Source organism: Pagrus major, chromosome 18 (assembly GCF_040436345.1).
Source record: "Pagrus major chromosome 18, Pma_NU_1.0".
NCBI lineage: Eukaryota > Metazoa > Chordata > Actinopteri > Spariformes > Sparidae > Pagrus > Pagrus major.
In genome coordinates, this window is record NC_133232.1 from 25,832,132 (window position 1) to 25,848,695 (window position 16,564).

Below are 16,564 nucleotides of genomic sequence, written 5' to 3' on the forward strand. Positions count from 1 at the left end.
GTTCGCCCAACTTGTTGACTTTTGTAAATACAAATATATTCTACATAACCTTTTAATTGTGTTGAGGATAGTGATTCAAATTATCCAATTTTGTTTTTTTGTGCCCTTAACAACTTATTAATTTCCCCTTGTCCTTTCACACTATTCAGTAATTAAATGTCAGTTCACAATAGTTTGTCTGAGGCTTCAATCATTCCTGTCAATTTTTAAACATTGTAGTTGATAATTCCACTATTTCAATGTTTTAGATAATTTGTCACAGGCGGTCTTTTTGTACACGATTTACAAATTTTCATAATTTGTGGCCAAAGTAGTTGGCTGAATAGCTGTCATGGCATTTCAGGAAACATTTAAGTGCACACATGTATTCTCTCAACACTAAACTATATAGATTTTTTATTTTACATTAGGAATAAACTGTTCATGTTAATATGAGTCTATGTTTTCCCACCTAAAAAGCAGTGCTTAATATGAAGTACCCTGGGGAAATAATGCTGTGTTGGCCCCTTTTTTGTCTGATCCTCCTGACATATCTCAAAATACTGTATTTCAATTTATAATTTCCCTTGTAAATGACATACTTCTCATGCTATTTATATTGACTTGTAGCGACTTGGCTGTTAGTGGAAGTCTGCAGTTTCTATATTACACTCACGATGTCGCTATGCACCAGCTGTAAGAGATTGTGTGTCGACATCCACCCACTGTTGTCGACGCATAACGTGACTGAAGGTGCAGCCGTTGATGGAGAGGCAGAGACCTGGTTTGGATTGTGCTGATTCTACTTTAAATTCTTTGGTCTAAGTCGTATTTTTTGCGCTGTGTTCCTGTACACCGACAAGGGAACATTTACTGTTTCAGATCGGCGTCATGGCTGCCATCAGGGGACCCCTATTACAAAGCTGTGCCGTTGCTCTACTGCTTCTTTCTTTGCATTTTGCATATGGGGACATTAGCTATTCTTTTCCGGAGGAGATGAAACGCGGATCCATGATCGGAAACATCGCCAAAGAACTTGGACTTGAAACAAGCAGACTCTCCGCTCGAAAGGCCCGCATTGATACCGATGGGAGTGACGAACGTTATTGTGACATAAACCTCCGTAACGGGGATCTGACTGTTTCCGAGAGGATTGACAGAGAGGGCCTTTGTGGAGACAAAGCATCCTGCGTTTTAAAACAGGAGCTCATGTTAGAGAGTCCATTAGAATTACATCGAATTAGTCTGCATGTCCAGGATATAAATGATAACTCTCCGCAATTTAATAAAGAATTGATCCATATTGATATAAGTGAATCCGCCGTCAAAGGTGCTCGTTTTCCGATAGAAGAGGCACATGATGCAGATATAGGCAAATACTCGGTCCAGACGTACAATCTCCAAAGTAATGATAATTTTATTCTGGGCGTTGGAACAAATTCTGTGGAGCTAGTCCTTAACAAAGAGCTCGACCGTGAAAACTTAAAGGAAATCAATCTTCTACTCACAGCTCTAGATGGTGGTTCTCCTCAAAGGTCAGGTACTGTAGTCATTCACATCACTGTACTGGATGCTAATGATAACGTCCCAGTTTTCAGCCATGCCGTTTATAAGGCTAGTCTCCCAGAAAACTCCCAGCTTGGTACTGTCGTGCTGACAGTGAGAGCAACTGATGCAGACGAAGGACTAAATGGAGAAGTTACATATGAGTTTGGACACATTTCAGGAGATGTTAAGTCAATATTTACCATAGATCCGAAAACAGGTGACATAAAATTGACCAAAATGGTTGATTTTGAAACGGCGTCATCGTTTGAACTCCGTGTCACAGCCAAAGATGGTTTGGGATTAACCTCTTATGCCAAAGCCATCATAGATGTTACTGATATAAATGATAATGCTCCAGTGATAAACCTGAAATCACTGACTAACCCCATACCTGAGAACGTGTCACCTGGTACAGAGGTGGGCATCATTAACGTGCAGGACAGAGACTCAGAGAGTAACAGACAGGTCCGCTGCTCCATTCAGCAAGGAGCCCCTTTTAAGTTGGTTCCTTCTATTAAAAACTATTATTCTCTGGTGACCACAGGACAACTGGACCGTGAACTAGTGTCTGATTACAACATCACAATCACTGCCACTGACGAGGGCTCTCCACCTCTGTCCTCCTCTAAAACTGTTCAGTTATCTGTAGCAGACATCAACGACAACCCACCTGTGTTTGAGGAACAGTCGTACAGCGCATATGTGAGTGAAAATAACAAACCTGGCTCCACTTTATGTTCCGTTACTGCTCGAGACCCCGACTGGAGACAAAACGGTACAGTGATTTATTCTCTGTTACCCGGTGAGGTGAACGGTGCCCCGGTGTCCTCCTATCTGTCTGTTAACGGAGACACGGGGGTGATCCACGCTGTGAGGTCGTTTGATTATGAACAGTTCAGGAGTTTTAAAGTGCAGATGATGGCCAGAGACAACGGTTCTCCTCCTCTCAGCAGCAACGTGACCGTCAGTGTGTTCGTATCGGATGTGAATGACAACTCTCCTCAGATACTGTACCCCGCCCCGGAGGGCAACTCCTTCATGACCGAGCTGGTCCCCAAAGCTGCACACGGAGGCTCTCTGGTGTCCAAAGTGATAGCGGTGGACGCGGACTCCGGACAGAACGCCTGGCTGTCATATCAAATAGTGAAATCCACCGATCCGGGACTTTTCACTATCGGTGTCCACAGCGGAGAGATCAGGACACAGCGGGACATTTCTGAATCTGACAGCATGAAACAGAACCTTATTGTGGCAGTGAAAGATAACGGACAGCCCTCTCTCTCTGCCACCTGTTCCATGTATTTACTTATTTCTGATAACTTGGCTGAGGTGCCAGAACTGAAGGACATTTCTTATGATGAGAAGAATTCCAAACTGACCTCTTATCTGATCATCGCGTTGGTGTCTGTGTCCACCTTTTTCCTGACCTTCATCATCATCATCCTCGGTGTGAGGTTTTGTCGCAGGAGAAAGCCCAGACTGTTGTTTGATGGAGCAGTCGCCATCCCCAGCGCTTATCTCCCTCCTAATTACGCAGATGTTGACGGCACAGGAACTTTACGCAGCGCTTACAACTATGACGCATACCTGACGACAGGATCTAGAACCAGTGACTTTAAGTTTGTGACATCTTACAATGACAACACACTGCCTGCTGACCAGACTCTGAGGAAAAGTCCATCAGACTTTGCAGATGTCTTTGGAGATTGTGATGGTTCTCCTGAGGTAGGAATGTTAAACATTTGATTGATCATATGGATCTTTTTATCAGAAAAATTGCTACTCACTTTTTCACTTCTTCAAATGTGAAAAAGCATTTTACCACAATAGGTATAAGTTTGGTGCATGTTGGCCATTTGTGCTTTGATGATATGATTTTAGCCTCCTCATTTGTTTCAGTAACAGTTATGCTGAATTCCTTTTCGTTCTTTGAACCACAAGCATCTTATATCAGTGATCAGCCTGTTATGATGTGCAGTTTGCTTCGTTCTACAGTAGTTTTCCACAGTTGCCTGTGGGCCTATCTTTATTGCATTTCCTTAATTGAAAAGACTTCATGACATTATTGTTGCTGTGGGTTTTGAATCTTGGCACATTTGTTCACTCTTCATTTAGTTTTTTCTCACAAAAGGCTTAGTTATTGCCACCATGTTAAAAGGGATTGCATTTTTAATGATCGAAAAAGTTTAAATTGTTGGTATTTTCCTCTAATTTAAGTGTACAGGTATAGTTTTAATGTGTCTTGGTCTCAGTGCTTGTTATTGTGTGTGTGATTTTTCAGATTGAGGCTTTCTTTCCTTTGTCATAGGAAATCCCTCATATCTTTTAAATCATATTAGTGCTTATACTTTTAGGTTTTGTTGTCTTTCATCTATGTCGCCCATCTTCTTCCTTTCCCTCCAGTGCAATGCTTCTCAGATTCGATGAGTCTTCACGTTTAACAAATTCGTCATAGTTTCTCTGTATATTTTTGATGTCATCTTCAAAGTTATCTCCCATACACTCTGCTACCTATTTCCTGTTTACATATATGCTAATTAACTTACTGGTGTTACAGTGATATAGAATTCGTCTCCAATATCAGCTGCATTTTGCAGTAAAGTTGACCAGTTCGCCCAACTTGTTGACTTTTGTAAATACAAATATAGTCTACATAACCTTTTAATCGTGTTGAGGATAGTGATTCGAATTATCCAAATTTTGTTTTTTTGTGCCCTTAATAACTTATTAATTTTCCCTTGTTCTTTCACACTATTCAGTAATTAAATGTCAGTTCACAATAGTTTGTCTAGGCTTCAATCATTCCTGTCAATTTTTAAACATTGTAGCTGATAATTCCACTATATCAGTGTTTTAGATAATTTGTCACAGGCGGTCTTTTTGTACACCATTTACAAATTTTCATAATTTGTTGCCAAAGTAGTTGGCTGAATAGCTGTAATGGCATTTCAGGAAACATTTAAGTGCACACATGTATTTACTCAACACTAAACTATATAGATTTTTTTTATTTTACATTAGGAATAAACTGTTCATGTTAATATGAGTCTATGTTTTCCCACCTAAAAAGCAGTGCTTAATATGAAGTACCCTGGGGAAATTATGCTGTGTTGGCCCCGTTTTGTCTGATCCTCCTGACATATCGCAAAATACTGTATTTCAATTTATAATTTCCCTTGTAAATGACATACTTCTCATGCTATTTATATTGACTTTTTAGAGACTTGGCTGTTAGTGGAAGTCTGCAGTTTCTATATTACACTCACGATGTCGCTATGCACCAGCTGTAAGAGATTGTGTGTCGACATCCACCCACTGTTGTCGACGCATAACGTGACTGAAGGTGCAGCCGTTGATCGAGAGGCAGAGACCTGGTTTGGATTGTGCTAATTCTGGTTTAAATTCTTTGGTTTAAGTCGTATTTTTTGCGCTGTGCTCCTGTACACCGACAAGGGAACATTTACTGTTTCAGATCGGCGTAATGGCTGCCATCAGGGGACCCCTATTACAAAGCTGTGCCGTTGCTCTACTGCTCCTTTCTTTGCATTTTGCATATGGGGACATTAGCTATTCTTTTCCGGAGGAGATGAAACGCGGATCCGTGATCGGAAATATCGCCAAAGACCTTGGACTTGAAACAAGCAGACTCTCCGCTCGAAAGGCCCGCATTGATACCGATGGGAGTGACGAACGTTATTGTGACATAAACCTCCGTAACGGGGATCTGACTGTTTCCGAGAGGATTGACAGAGAGGGCCTTTGTGGAGACAAAGCATCCTGCGTTTTAAAACAGGAGCTCATGTTAGAGAGTCCTTTAGAGTTACATCGGATCAGTCTGCATGTCCAGGATATAAATGATAACTCTCCGCAATTTAATAATGAATTGATCCATATAGATATTCGTGAATCTGCCGATAAAGGTGCTCGTTTTCCGATAGAAGAGGCACATGATGCAGATATAGGCAAATACTCGGTCCAGACGTACAATCTCCAAAGTAATGATAATTTTATTCTGGGCGTTGGAACAAATTCTGTGGAGCTAGTCCTTAACAAAGAGCTCGACCGTGAAAACTTAAAGGAAATCAACCTGCTACTCACAGCTCTAGATGGTGGTTCTCCTCAAAGGTCAGGTACTGTAGTCATTCACATCACTGTACTGGATGCTAATGATAACGTCCCAGTGTTCAGCCAGGCCGTTTATAAGGCTAGTCTCCCAGAAAACTCCCAGCTTGGTACTGTCGTGCTGACAGTGAGAGCAACTGATGCAGACGAAGGAGTGAATGGTGATGTTACTTATCATTTTGGACACATTTCAGAAGATGTTAAGTCAATGTTTACCATAGATCCGAAAACAGGTGACATAAAATTGACCAAAATGGTTGATTTTGAAACGGCGTCATCGTTTGAACTCCGTGTCACAGCCAAAGATGGTTTGGGATTAACCTCTTATGCCAAAGCCATCATAGATGTTACTGATATAAATGATAATGCTCCAGTGATAAACCTGAAATCACTGACTAACCCCATACCTGAGAACGTGTCACCTGGTACAGAGGTGGGCATCATTAACGTGCAGGACAGAGACTCAGAGAGTAACGGACAGGTCCGCTGCTCCATTCAGCAAGGAGCCCCTTTTAAGTTGGTTCCTTCTATTAAAAACTATTATTCTCTGGTGACCACAGGACAACTGGACCGTGAACTAGTGTCTGATTACAACATTACAATCACTGCCACTGACGAGGGCTCTCCACCTCTGTCCTCCTCTAAAACTGTTCAGTTATCTGTAGCAGACATCAACGACAACCCACCTGTGTTTGAGGAACAGTCGTACAGCGCATATGTGAGTGAAAATAACAAACCCGGCTCCACTTTATGTTCCGTTACTGCTCGAGACCCCGACTGGAGACAAAACGGTACAGTGATTTATTCTCTGTTACCCGGTGAGGTGAACGGTGCCCCGGTGTCCTCCTATGTGTCTGTTAACGGAGACACGGGGGTGATCCACGCTGTGAGGTCGTTTGATTATGAACAGTTCAGGAGTTTTAAAGTGCAGGTGATGGCCAGAGACAACGGTTCTCCTCCTCTCAGCAGCAACGTGACCGTCAGTGTGTTCATATCGGATGTGAATGACAACTCTCCTCAGATACTGTACCCCGCCCCGGAGGGCAACTCCTTCATGACCGAGCTGGTCCCCAAAGCTGCACACGGAGGCTCTCTGGTGTCCAAAGTGATAGCGGTGGACGCGGACTCCGGACAGAACGCCTGGCTGTCATATCAAATAGTGAAATCCACCGATCCGGGACTTTTCAGTATCGGTGTCCACAGCGGAGAGATCAGGACACAGCGGGACATTTCTGAATCTGACAGCATGAAACAGAACCTTATTGTGGCAGTGAAAGATAACGGGCAGCCCTCTCTCTCTGCCACCTGTTCCATGTATTTACTTATTTCTGATAACTTGGCTGAGGTGCCAGAACTGAAGGACATTTCTTATGATGAGAAGAATTCCAAACTGACCTCTTATCTGATCATCGCGTTGGTGTCTGTGTCCACCTTTTTCCTGACCTTCATCATCATCATCATCCTCGGTGTGAGGTTTTGTCGCAGGAGAAAGCCCAGACTGTTGTTTGATGGAGCAGTCGCCATCCCCAGCGCTTATCTCCCTCCTAATTACGCAGATGTTGACGGCACAGGAACTTTACGCAGCGCTTACAACTATGACGCATACCTGACGACAGGATCTAGAACCAGTGACTTTAAGTTTGTGACATCTTACAATGACAACACACTTCCTGCTGACCAGACTCTGAGGAAAAGTCCATCAGACTTTGCAGATGTCTTTGGAGATTGTGATGCTTCTCCTGAGGTAGGAATGTTAAACATTTGATTGATCATATGGATCTTTTTATCAGAAAAATTGCTACTCACTTTTTCACTTCTTCAAATGTGAAAAAGCATTTTACCACAATAGGTATAAGTTTGGTGCATGTTGGCCATTTGTGCTTTGATGATATGATTTTAGCCTCCTCATTTGTTTCAGTAACAGTTATGCTGAATTCCTTTTCGTTCTTTGAACCACAAGCATCTTAGATCAGTGATCAATCTGTTATGATGTGCAGTTTGCTTCGTTCTACAGTAGTTTTCCACAGTTGCCTGTGGGCCTGTCTTTATTGCATTTCCTTAATTGAAAAGACTTCATGACATTATTGTTGCTGTGGGTTTTGAATCTTGGCACATTTGTTCACTCTTCATTTAGTTTTTTCTCACAAAAGGCTTAGTTATTGCCACCATGTTAAAAGGGATTGCATTTTTAATGATCGAAAAAGTTTAAATTGTTGGTATTTTCCTCTAATTTAAGTGTACAGGTATAGTTTTAATGTGTCTTGGTCTCAGTGCTTGTTATTGTGTGTGTGATTTTTCAGATTGAGGCTTTCTTTCCTTTGTCATAGGAAATCCCTCATATCTTTTAAATCATATTAGTGCTTATACTTTTAGGTTTTGTTGTCTTTCATCTATGTCGCCCATCTTCTTCCTTTCCCTCCAGTGCAATGCTTCTCAGATTCGATGAGTCTTCACGTTTAACAAATTCGTCATAGTTTCTCTGTATATTTTTGATGTCATCTTCAAAGTTATCTCCCATACACTCTGCTACCTATTTCCTGTTTACATATATGCTAATTAACTTACTGGTGTTACAGTGATATAGAATTCGTCTCCAATATCAGCTGCATTTTGCAGTAAAGTTGACCTGTTCGCCCAACTTGTTGACTTTTGTAAATACAAATATAGTCTACATAACCTTTTAATCGTGTTGAGGATAGTGATTCGAATTATCCAAATTTTGTTTTTTTGTGCCCTTAATAACTTATTAATTTTCCCTTGTTCTTTCACACTATTCAGTAATTAAATGTCAGTTCACAATAGTTTGTCTGAGGCTTCAATCATTCCTGTCAATTTTTAAACATTGTAGCTGATAATTCCACTATATCAGTGTTTTAGATAATTTGTCACAGGCGGTCTTTTTGTACACCATTTACAAATTTTCATAATTTGTTGCCAAAGTAGTTGGCTGAATAGCTGTAATGGCATTTCAGGAAACATTTAAGTGCACACATGTATTTACTCAACACTAAACTATATAGATTTTTTTATTTTACATTAGGAATAAACTGTTCATGTTAATATGAGTCTATGTTTTCCCACCTAAAAAGCAGTGCTTAATATGAAGTACCCTGGGGAAATTATGCTGTGTTGGCCCCGTTTTGTCTGATCCTCCTGACATATCGCAAAATACTGTATTTCAATTTATAATTTCCCTTGTAAATGACATACTTCTCATGCTATTTATATTGACTTTTTAGAGACTTGGCTGTTCGTGGAAGTCTGCAGTTTCTATATTACACTCACGATGTCGCTATGCACCAGCTGTAAGAGATTGTGTGTCGACATCCACCCACTGTTGTCGACGCGCAACGTGACTGAATATGCAGCAGTTGATCGAGAGGCAGAGACCTGGTTTGGATTGTGCTAATTCTGGTTTAAATTCTTTGGTTTAAGTCGTATTTTTTGCGCTGTGCTCCTGTACACCGACAAGGGAACATTTACTGTTTCAGATCGGCGTAATGGCTGCCATCAGGGGACCCCTATTACAAAGCTGTGCCGTTGCTCTACTGCTCCTTTCTTTGCATTTTGCATATGGGGACATTAGTTATTCTTTTCCGGAGGAGATGAAACGCGGATCCGTGATCGGAAATATCGCCAAAGACCTTGGACTTGAAACAAGCAGACTCTCCGCTCGAAAGGCCCGTATTGATACCGATGGGAGTGACGAACGTTATTGTGACATAAACCTCCGTAACGGGGATCTGACTGTTTCCGAGAGGATTGACAGAGAGGGCCTCTGTGGAGACAAAGCATCCTGCGTTTTAAAACAGGAGCTCATGTTAGAGAGTCCTTTAGAGTTACATCGGATCAGTCTGCATGTCCAGGATATAAATGATAACTCTCCGCAATTTAATAATGAATTGATCCATATAGATATTCGTGAATCTGCCGATAAAGGTGCTCGTTTTCCGATAGAAGAGGCACATGATGCAGATATAGGCAAATACTCGGTCCAGACGTACAATCTCCAAAGTAATGATAATTTTATTCTGGGCGTTGGAACAAATTCTGTGGAGCTAGTCCTTAACAAAGAGCTCGACCGTGAAAACTTAAAGGAAATCAACCTGCTACTCACAGCTCTAGATGGTGGTTCTCCTCAAAGGTCAGGTACTGTAGTCATTCACATCACTGTACTGGATGCTAATGATAACGTCCCAGTGTTCAGCCAGGCCGTTTATAAGGCTAGTCTCCCAGAGAACTCCCAGCTTGGTACTGTCGTGCTGACAGTGAGAGCAACTGATGCAGACGAAGGAGTGAATGGTGATGTTACTTATCATTTTGGACACATTTCAGAAGATGTTAAGTCAATGTTTACCATAGATCCGAAAACAGGTGACATAAAATTGACCAAAATGGTTGATTTTGAAACGGCGTCATCGTTTGAACTCCGTGTCACAGCCAAAGATGGTTTGGGATTAACCTCTTATGCCAAAGCCATCATAGATGTTACTGATATAAATGATAATGCTCCAGTGATAAACCTGAAATCACTGACTAACCCCATACCTGAGAACGTGTCACCTGGTACAGAAGTGGGCATCATAAACGTGCAGGACAGAGACTCAGAGAGTAACGGACAGGTCCGCTGCTCCATTCAGCAAGGAGCCCCTTTTAAGTTGGTTCCTTCTATTAAAAACTATTATTCTCTGGTGACCACAGGACAACTGGACCGTGAACTAGTGTCTGATTACAACATTACAATCACTGCCACTGACGAGGGCTCTCCACCTCTGTCCTCCTCTAAAACTGTTCAGTTATCTGTAGCAGACATCAACGACAACCCACCTGTGTTTGAGGATCAGTCGTACAGCGCATATGTGAGTGAAAATAACAAACCTGGCTCCACTTTATGTTCCGTTACTGCTCGAGACCCTGACTGGAGACAAAACGGTACAGTGATTTACTCTCTGTTACCCGGTGAGGTGAACGGTGCCCCGGTGTCCTCCTATCTGTCTGTTAACGGAGACACGGGGGTGATCCACGCTGTGAGGTCGTTTGATTATGAACAGTTCAGGAGTTTTAAAGTGCAGGTGATGGCCAGAGACAACGGTTCTCCTCCTCTCAGCAGCAACGTGACCGTCAGTGTGTTCGTATCGGATGTGAATGACAACTCTCCTCAGATACTGTACCCCGCCCCAGAGGGCAACTCCTTCATGACGGAGCTGGTCCCCAAAGCTGCACACGGAGGCTCTCTGGTGTCCAAAGTGATAGCGGTGGACGCGGACTCCGGACAGAACGCCTGGCTGTCCTATCATATAGTGAAATCCACTGATCCGGGACTTTTCAGTATCGGTGTCCACAGCGGAGAGATCCGGACACAGCGGGACATTTCTGAATCTGACAGCATGAAACAGAACCTTATTGTGGCAGTGAAAGATAACGGACAGCCCTCTCTCTCTGCCACCTGTTCCATGTATTTACTTATTTCTGATAACTTGGCTGAGGTGCCAGAACTGAAGGACATTTCTTATGATGAGAAGAATTCCAAACTGACCTCTTATCTGATCATCGCGCTGGTGTCTGTGTCCACCTTTTTTCTGACCTTCATCATCATCATCCTCGGTGTGAGGTTTTGTCGCAGGAGAAAGCCCAGACTGTTGTTTGATGGAGCAGTCGCCATCCCCAGCGCTTATCTCCCTCCTAATTACACAGATGTTGACGGCACAGGAACTTTACGCAGCGCTTACAACTATGACGCATACCTGACAACAGGATCTAGAACCAGTGACTTTAAGTTTGTGACATCTTACAATGACAACACACTGCCTGCTGACCAGACTCTGAGGAAAAGTCCATCAGACTTTGCCGATGTGTTTGGAGACTGTGATGGTTCTCCTGAGGTAGGAACACAATTCATTTCCCTGAGCTCATGTTTTACATCCTGAAGAAGCCACGGCTTTGTTTCACGTTGACAATTTTAGTTGTATTCTCTTCTTTGGTGATGGTAAAGTTTTGTTGTCATTTACGGAGCTGTTGGTCTTTTTTCGTAGTTTTCACACACACCCTACAACATGTAGCTGCAGCTTTTTCTTTGTGTCTCTGTCCTTGGTGCTGAACCTCACTGTTGTTTTTGTGATGTCTTGTCATGAGCAAACGTCTCCGACCTTTACTGTCTCTCCTTGAAGCGTTTTAGAAGTTAAAAAAAAAAAAAAAAAAATCACATTAGTGAAACAAATGAATATAATCCCGGTTAATGAGAAGCATGTGTTTGGAATGCATCTAATTAACGAATTAATTAGATTTACTGTTGTTAACATTAGTTTAAATCCAGGAACTATCATTACCACCTTTTTGTTTTAAACCCGAAATTATTGTTCAAGTGAAATACATAATTTAGTCTTTCAGTGCAACATAAAAGATGCGCTGTCGCTCTGCTGTTGTTGTTTTTGAATTAATCATGTCTTTATTAGGGTTTTGATGTGCGATTGTGTTTGGGGGCAGCTGGAGGGCAATTTTTGCATTTTTCACATTTATAATATTTAATTACAATCTGTTTAGTTGTAGAGAGAGAGAGATGAGTTTCTTAGTGAACGTATTGTATTCACCGAGTAACGCTTATAGAAACGGTATGCGATGAAAAAACAAACATTGGTTAACATTTGGAGAATGTTGTCTTTCTACTGTCACTATGAAATTCCTTATAGATAACATCAAGAGGATTAATCTCCCTGCCTATAAAACCCTGGAGCAAAACAAACAGGCATCCCACTTTAGATGTAAAATTTGATTGTGCCTCATTACACGTTCTAATACCGTTTTGTAATGCGTTTTCATTTTAACACCGAGGCCAAAGACGTGTTGATGTGGCAAGAAAAGTTGCATCACTTTTTGAAAACTGCTATATTTCACTTGTACTCAGGGTGTCACTATAGACCAGCTAAGGACTCAAATGTTCATTTTGCTTTGCACACCACCCAGTATTTGTATCGACCATCCCTGTGCTCCTTACAGCCTTCAACAAAGACGATGAATGCTCGGATGATACATATGTTGATCCAATAACGTATTTAATGCTTGAAACGACCGTACTTTAAGTGGTGTGATAGCCTACTGACTGAGGACGATGCTTTTGCGGAGTGTTCTTCAAAGCTACGGCTTTGTCTTTTTCTTTGTTGTGGTGCACTACGCACAAGGAGACCTGAGCTATTCCGTACAGGAGGAGCTCAAGCGCGGATCTGTGATCGGAAATATCGCCAAGGATCTCGGACTGGAGGTGGGGAGACTTTCTGCTCGCAAAGCTCGGGTTGACATGGAAGGAAACGATGGACAATATATCGGAATTAATTTACGAAGCGGGGATTTAGTCGTTGCGGAGAGGATCGACAGAGAGGAGCATTGTGGAGAAAAGCCTTCGTGTGTTCTCAAATTCGAGTTGCTGTTAGAGAATCCTTTGGAGCTGCACCGGTTGTCCCTGCAGGTGCAAGACATAAACGACAATGCACCAAATTTCCCGAAGGATATTATTAAGCTGGAAATTAGAGAGTCAGCTGACAAAGGAGCTAGATATCGTATTAATGCAGCACACGATGCAGACATAGGCAAGAACTCGGTTGAAAGCTACATTTTGGAACAAAACCCTCACTTTGTGTTGAGTATTCAAACGACAAGTGCTGGCAGTAAATATGGTGAGTTGGTTTTAGATAAAGAATTAGACCGAGAGGAGCAGCAGGAAATGAAATTATTACTCACAGCTGTAGATGGTGGCTCTCCTCAGAGATCCGGGACAGTAGTCATACACGTCATTGTCCTGGATGCTAATGATAACGCCCCAGTGTTCACTGAGGCCGTATATACAGCCACGTTACCAGAAAACTCCCCTATGAAAACTCCAGTTATCACTGTGAGTGCATCAGATGCAGACGAAGGTGTTAATGGAGAGGTTACATATGAATTTAGCCGACTCTCTGATAAATCACAAAAGCTTTTTTCACTCGATGAGAAAACTGGAGAGATCAGTGTGTCAGGTGACATAGATTATGAAGAGGGACCCAAATATGAAGTGTTTGTTGAGGCTAAAGATGGTTATGGTCTCTCTTCAGAAGCAAAGGTGATCATTGACATCACTGATGTGAATGACAATGCACCAGTGATATATCTAAAATCACTCACCAATCCCATACCTGAGAACGTGTCACCAGGTACAGAGGTGGGCATCATTAACGTGCAGGACAGAGACTCAGAGAGTAACAGACAGGTCCGCTGCTCCATTCAGCAAGAAGCCCCTTTTAAGTTGGTTCCCTCTATTAAAAACTATTATTCTCTGGTGACCACAGGACAACTGGACCGTGAACTAGTGTCTGATTACAACATTACAATCACTGCCACTGACGAGGGCTCTCCACCTCTGTCCTCCTCTAAAACTGTTCAGTTATCTGTAGCAGACATCAACGACAACCCACCTGTGTTTGAGGATCAGTCGTACAGCGCATATGTGAGTGAAAATAACAAACCTGGCTCCACTTTATGCTCCGTTACTGCTCGAGACCCCGACTGGAGACAAAACGGTACAGTGATTTATTCTCTGTTACCCGGTGAGGTGAACGGTGCCCCGGTGTCCTCCTATCTGTCTGTTAACGGAGACACGGGGGTGATCCACGCTGTGAGGTCGTTTGATTACGAACAGTTCAGGACTTTTAAAGTGCAGGTGATGGCCAGAGACAACGGTTCTCCTCCTCTCAGCAGCAACGTGACCGTCAGTGTGTTCGTATCGGATGTAAATGACAACTCTCCTCAGATACTGTACCCCGCCCCAGAGGGCAACTCCTTCATGACGGAGCTGGTCCCCAAAGCTGCACACGGAGGCTCTCTGGTGTCCAAAGTGATAGCGGTGGACGCGGACTCCGGTCAGAACGCCTGGCTGTCCTATCATATAGTGAAATCCACTGATCCTGGACTTTTCACTATTGGTGTCCACAGCGGAGAGATCAGGACACAGCGGGACATTTCTGAATCTGACAGCATGAAACAGAACCTTATTGTGGCAGTGAAAGATAACGGGCAGCCCTCTCTCTCTCTGCCACCTGTTCCATGTATTTACTTATTTCTGATAACTTGGCTGAGGTGCCAGAACTGAAGGACATTTCTTATGATGAGAAGAATTCCAAACTGACCTCTTATCTGATCATCGCGCTGGTGTCTGTGTCCACCTTTTTTCTGACCTTCATCATCATCATCCTCGGTGTGAGGTTTTGTCGCAGGAGAAAGCCCAGACTGTTGTTTGATGGAGCAGTCGCCATCCCCAGCGCTTATCTCCCTCCTAATTACGCAGATGTTGACGGCACAGGAACTTTACGCAGCGCTTACAACTATGACGCATACCTGACGACAGGATCTAGAACCAGTGACTTTAAGTTTGTGACATCTTACAATGACAACACACTGCCTGCTGACCAGACTCTGAGGAAAAGTCCATCAGACTTTGCAGATGTGTTTGGAGATTGTGATGCTTCTCCTGAGGTAAGCAAACGTCTCATATATCTATCTTCGACTATTAAGGCATCTTCAAACAGCTGTTTGAAATGTGTCATTGGCCTCATGACTTCATTCTTTTTTAATTGGACAGGACATTAGAAAGTTTGATTGTGGTAATATCTGCAATAATTCATGAACGGGTTAAATGTTGTGGCCTTGGAAGCTTTGCTTTGATTTTCTATAACGGGATTACTTTCTCTTCTGATAATACATTTCTCCGTAATTGTAATTCGTCTTCGTGCAGACCAGTTTTACAGCTCCTTAAATTGTTGTCAAGTTCTCCTCCAGTTCAATTTCCAAAGGACACAGGGACAACTCAAATTTGTGACTCAATCTTTTATTTTCCTTTTGGCTTTGTCAGTCGATTGGTCTTTTCAGTTAATTAGGTTGTAAACCTTTAAAGACAGAAACAAAAGTTAACATTTTAATTAAACATTTTAATTAAACATTTTTAATGAATTTTAGATGAATTCAAACAATTAAATATTTTAAATGTATTCAAACATTTAATTAAACATTTTAAATGAATCCAAACATTTAACTAAACATTTCAAATGAACCTAAATATTCAATTAAGCATTTTAAATGAATTTCCCAAATTTTTAGTAAAGTTTTAACATTTAACAGAATTTTAACATTTTTAACTTTGTATTATCCTTTTGTACCTTATACTAGTTTTCCAAACTCAAAATGATATATTGTTTTAGCACAAACTCATTTACCACAAAATCAATTAAGTCACTGCTGCAATGTGTTTCTTAACCAATCTACAGTTAACATAAACTTGAACATATTGAGCAGCATTTCAAACACCATGAAATTAAATAAACATTTCACCGACCATTGGCGTCTTTAGACTGAACCTTTGAGTGAACTTGCCGCTTCTTCTCTCTGAAGTTTGTTTCTCTGAATGACTGAGATCCTCCATGTCATCACAGGTGCTCCAAATCAGTCACAATGACTGATGATCAAGTAACCAGCAGCCAGTTTGCTGCTGCTGGTGCACTCTGGGAAGTGTAGTTGACCCATTCCTGAGATTCAGCTCAACACCTCCCACTTGAGCTCCTGGTTTTTTCAAACCCAGAGAGGTCACACAAGCCCTTTACACCTCTGCTTGTTCTTCAGTGGGAAGTAGAATGACAAGGCGTCTGACATCTCTATGAAGAATTGTGGCTGGGATTTTGGTTTGGAGCCTCTTGGTTCTTTCACTGTTTGCTTTTGTGGGATTCTTGTGCCAGCAATGTAGACACCCATGCTTCACATGGTAAAACTGGCACTGCTGTCTTATCTTCGTTGAACATCTGAATTCTGCCTCCACAAACTAGCAGTCCAGAGTTCACATCTTTGTATACTGCCAGTCTGCTTAGAGTTGTGTCTGAAAAAGCTGTATCTTCTTGAGCTG

General features: G+C 42.0%; 3 protein-coding genes and 1 pseudogene across 3 annotated transcripts; all 4 read left to right on the top strand.

The window, feature by feature from the left end:
* Positions 1-870: 870 nt before the first annotated feature.
* LOC141012983 (protocadherin gamma-A11-like) lies at positions 871-3,273 on the top strand. Its single transcript, XM_073486523.1, has one exon. It carries the CDS (start codon positions 871-873, stop codon positions 3,271-3,273), a length of 2,403 nt encoding a protein of 800 aa, XP_073342624.1.
* Positions 3,274-5,008: 1,735 nt separating this feature from the next.
* On the top strand, positions 5,009-7,414 carry LOC141012984 (protocadherin beta-16-like). The gene has a single exon (XM_073486524.1). The coding sequence runs from the start codon at positions 5,009-5,011 to the stop codon at positions 7,412-7,414; it is 2,406 nt and encodes an 801-aa protein (XP_073342625.1).
* A 1,735-nt stretch (positions 7,415-9,149) lies between these two features.
* On the top strand, positions 9,150-11,576 carry LOC141012985 (protocadherin beta-16-like). The gene has a single exon (XM_073486526.1). It carries the CDS (start codon positions 9,150-9,152, stop codon positions 11,574-11,576), a length of 2,427 nt encoding a protein of 808 aa, XP_073342627.1.
* Positions 11,577-12,754: 1,178 nt separating this feature from the next.
* LOC141012986 (protocadherin beta-15-like) lies at positions 12,755-16,127 on the top strand (annotated as a pseudogene).
* Positions 16,128-16,564: the final 437 nt, after the last annotated feature.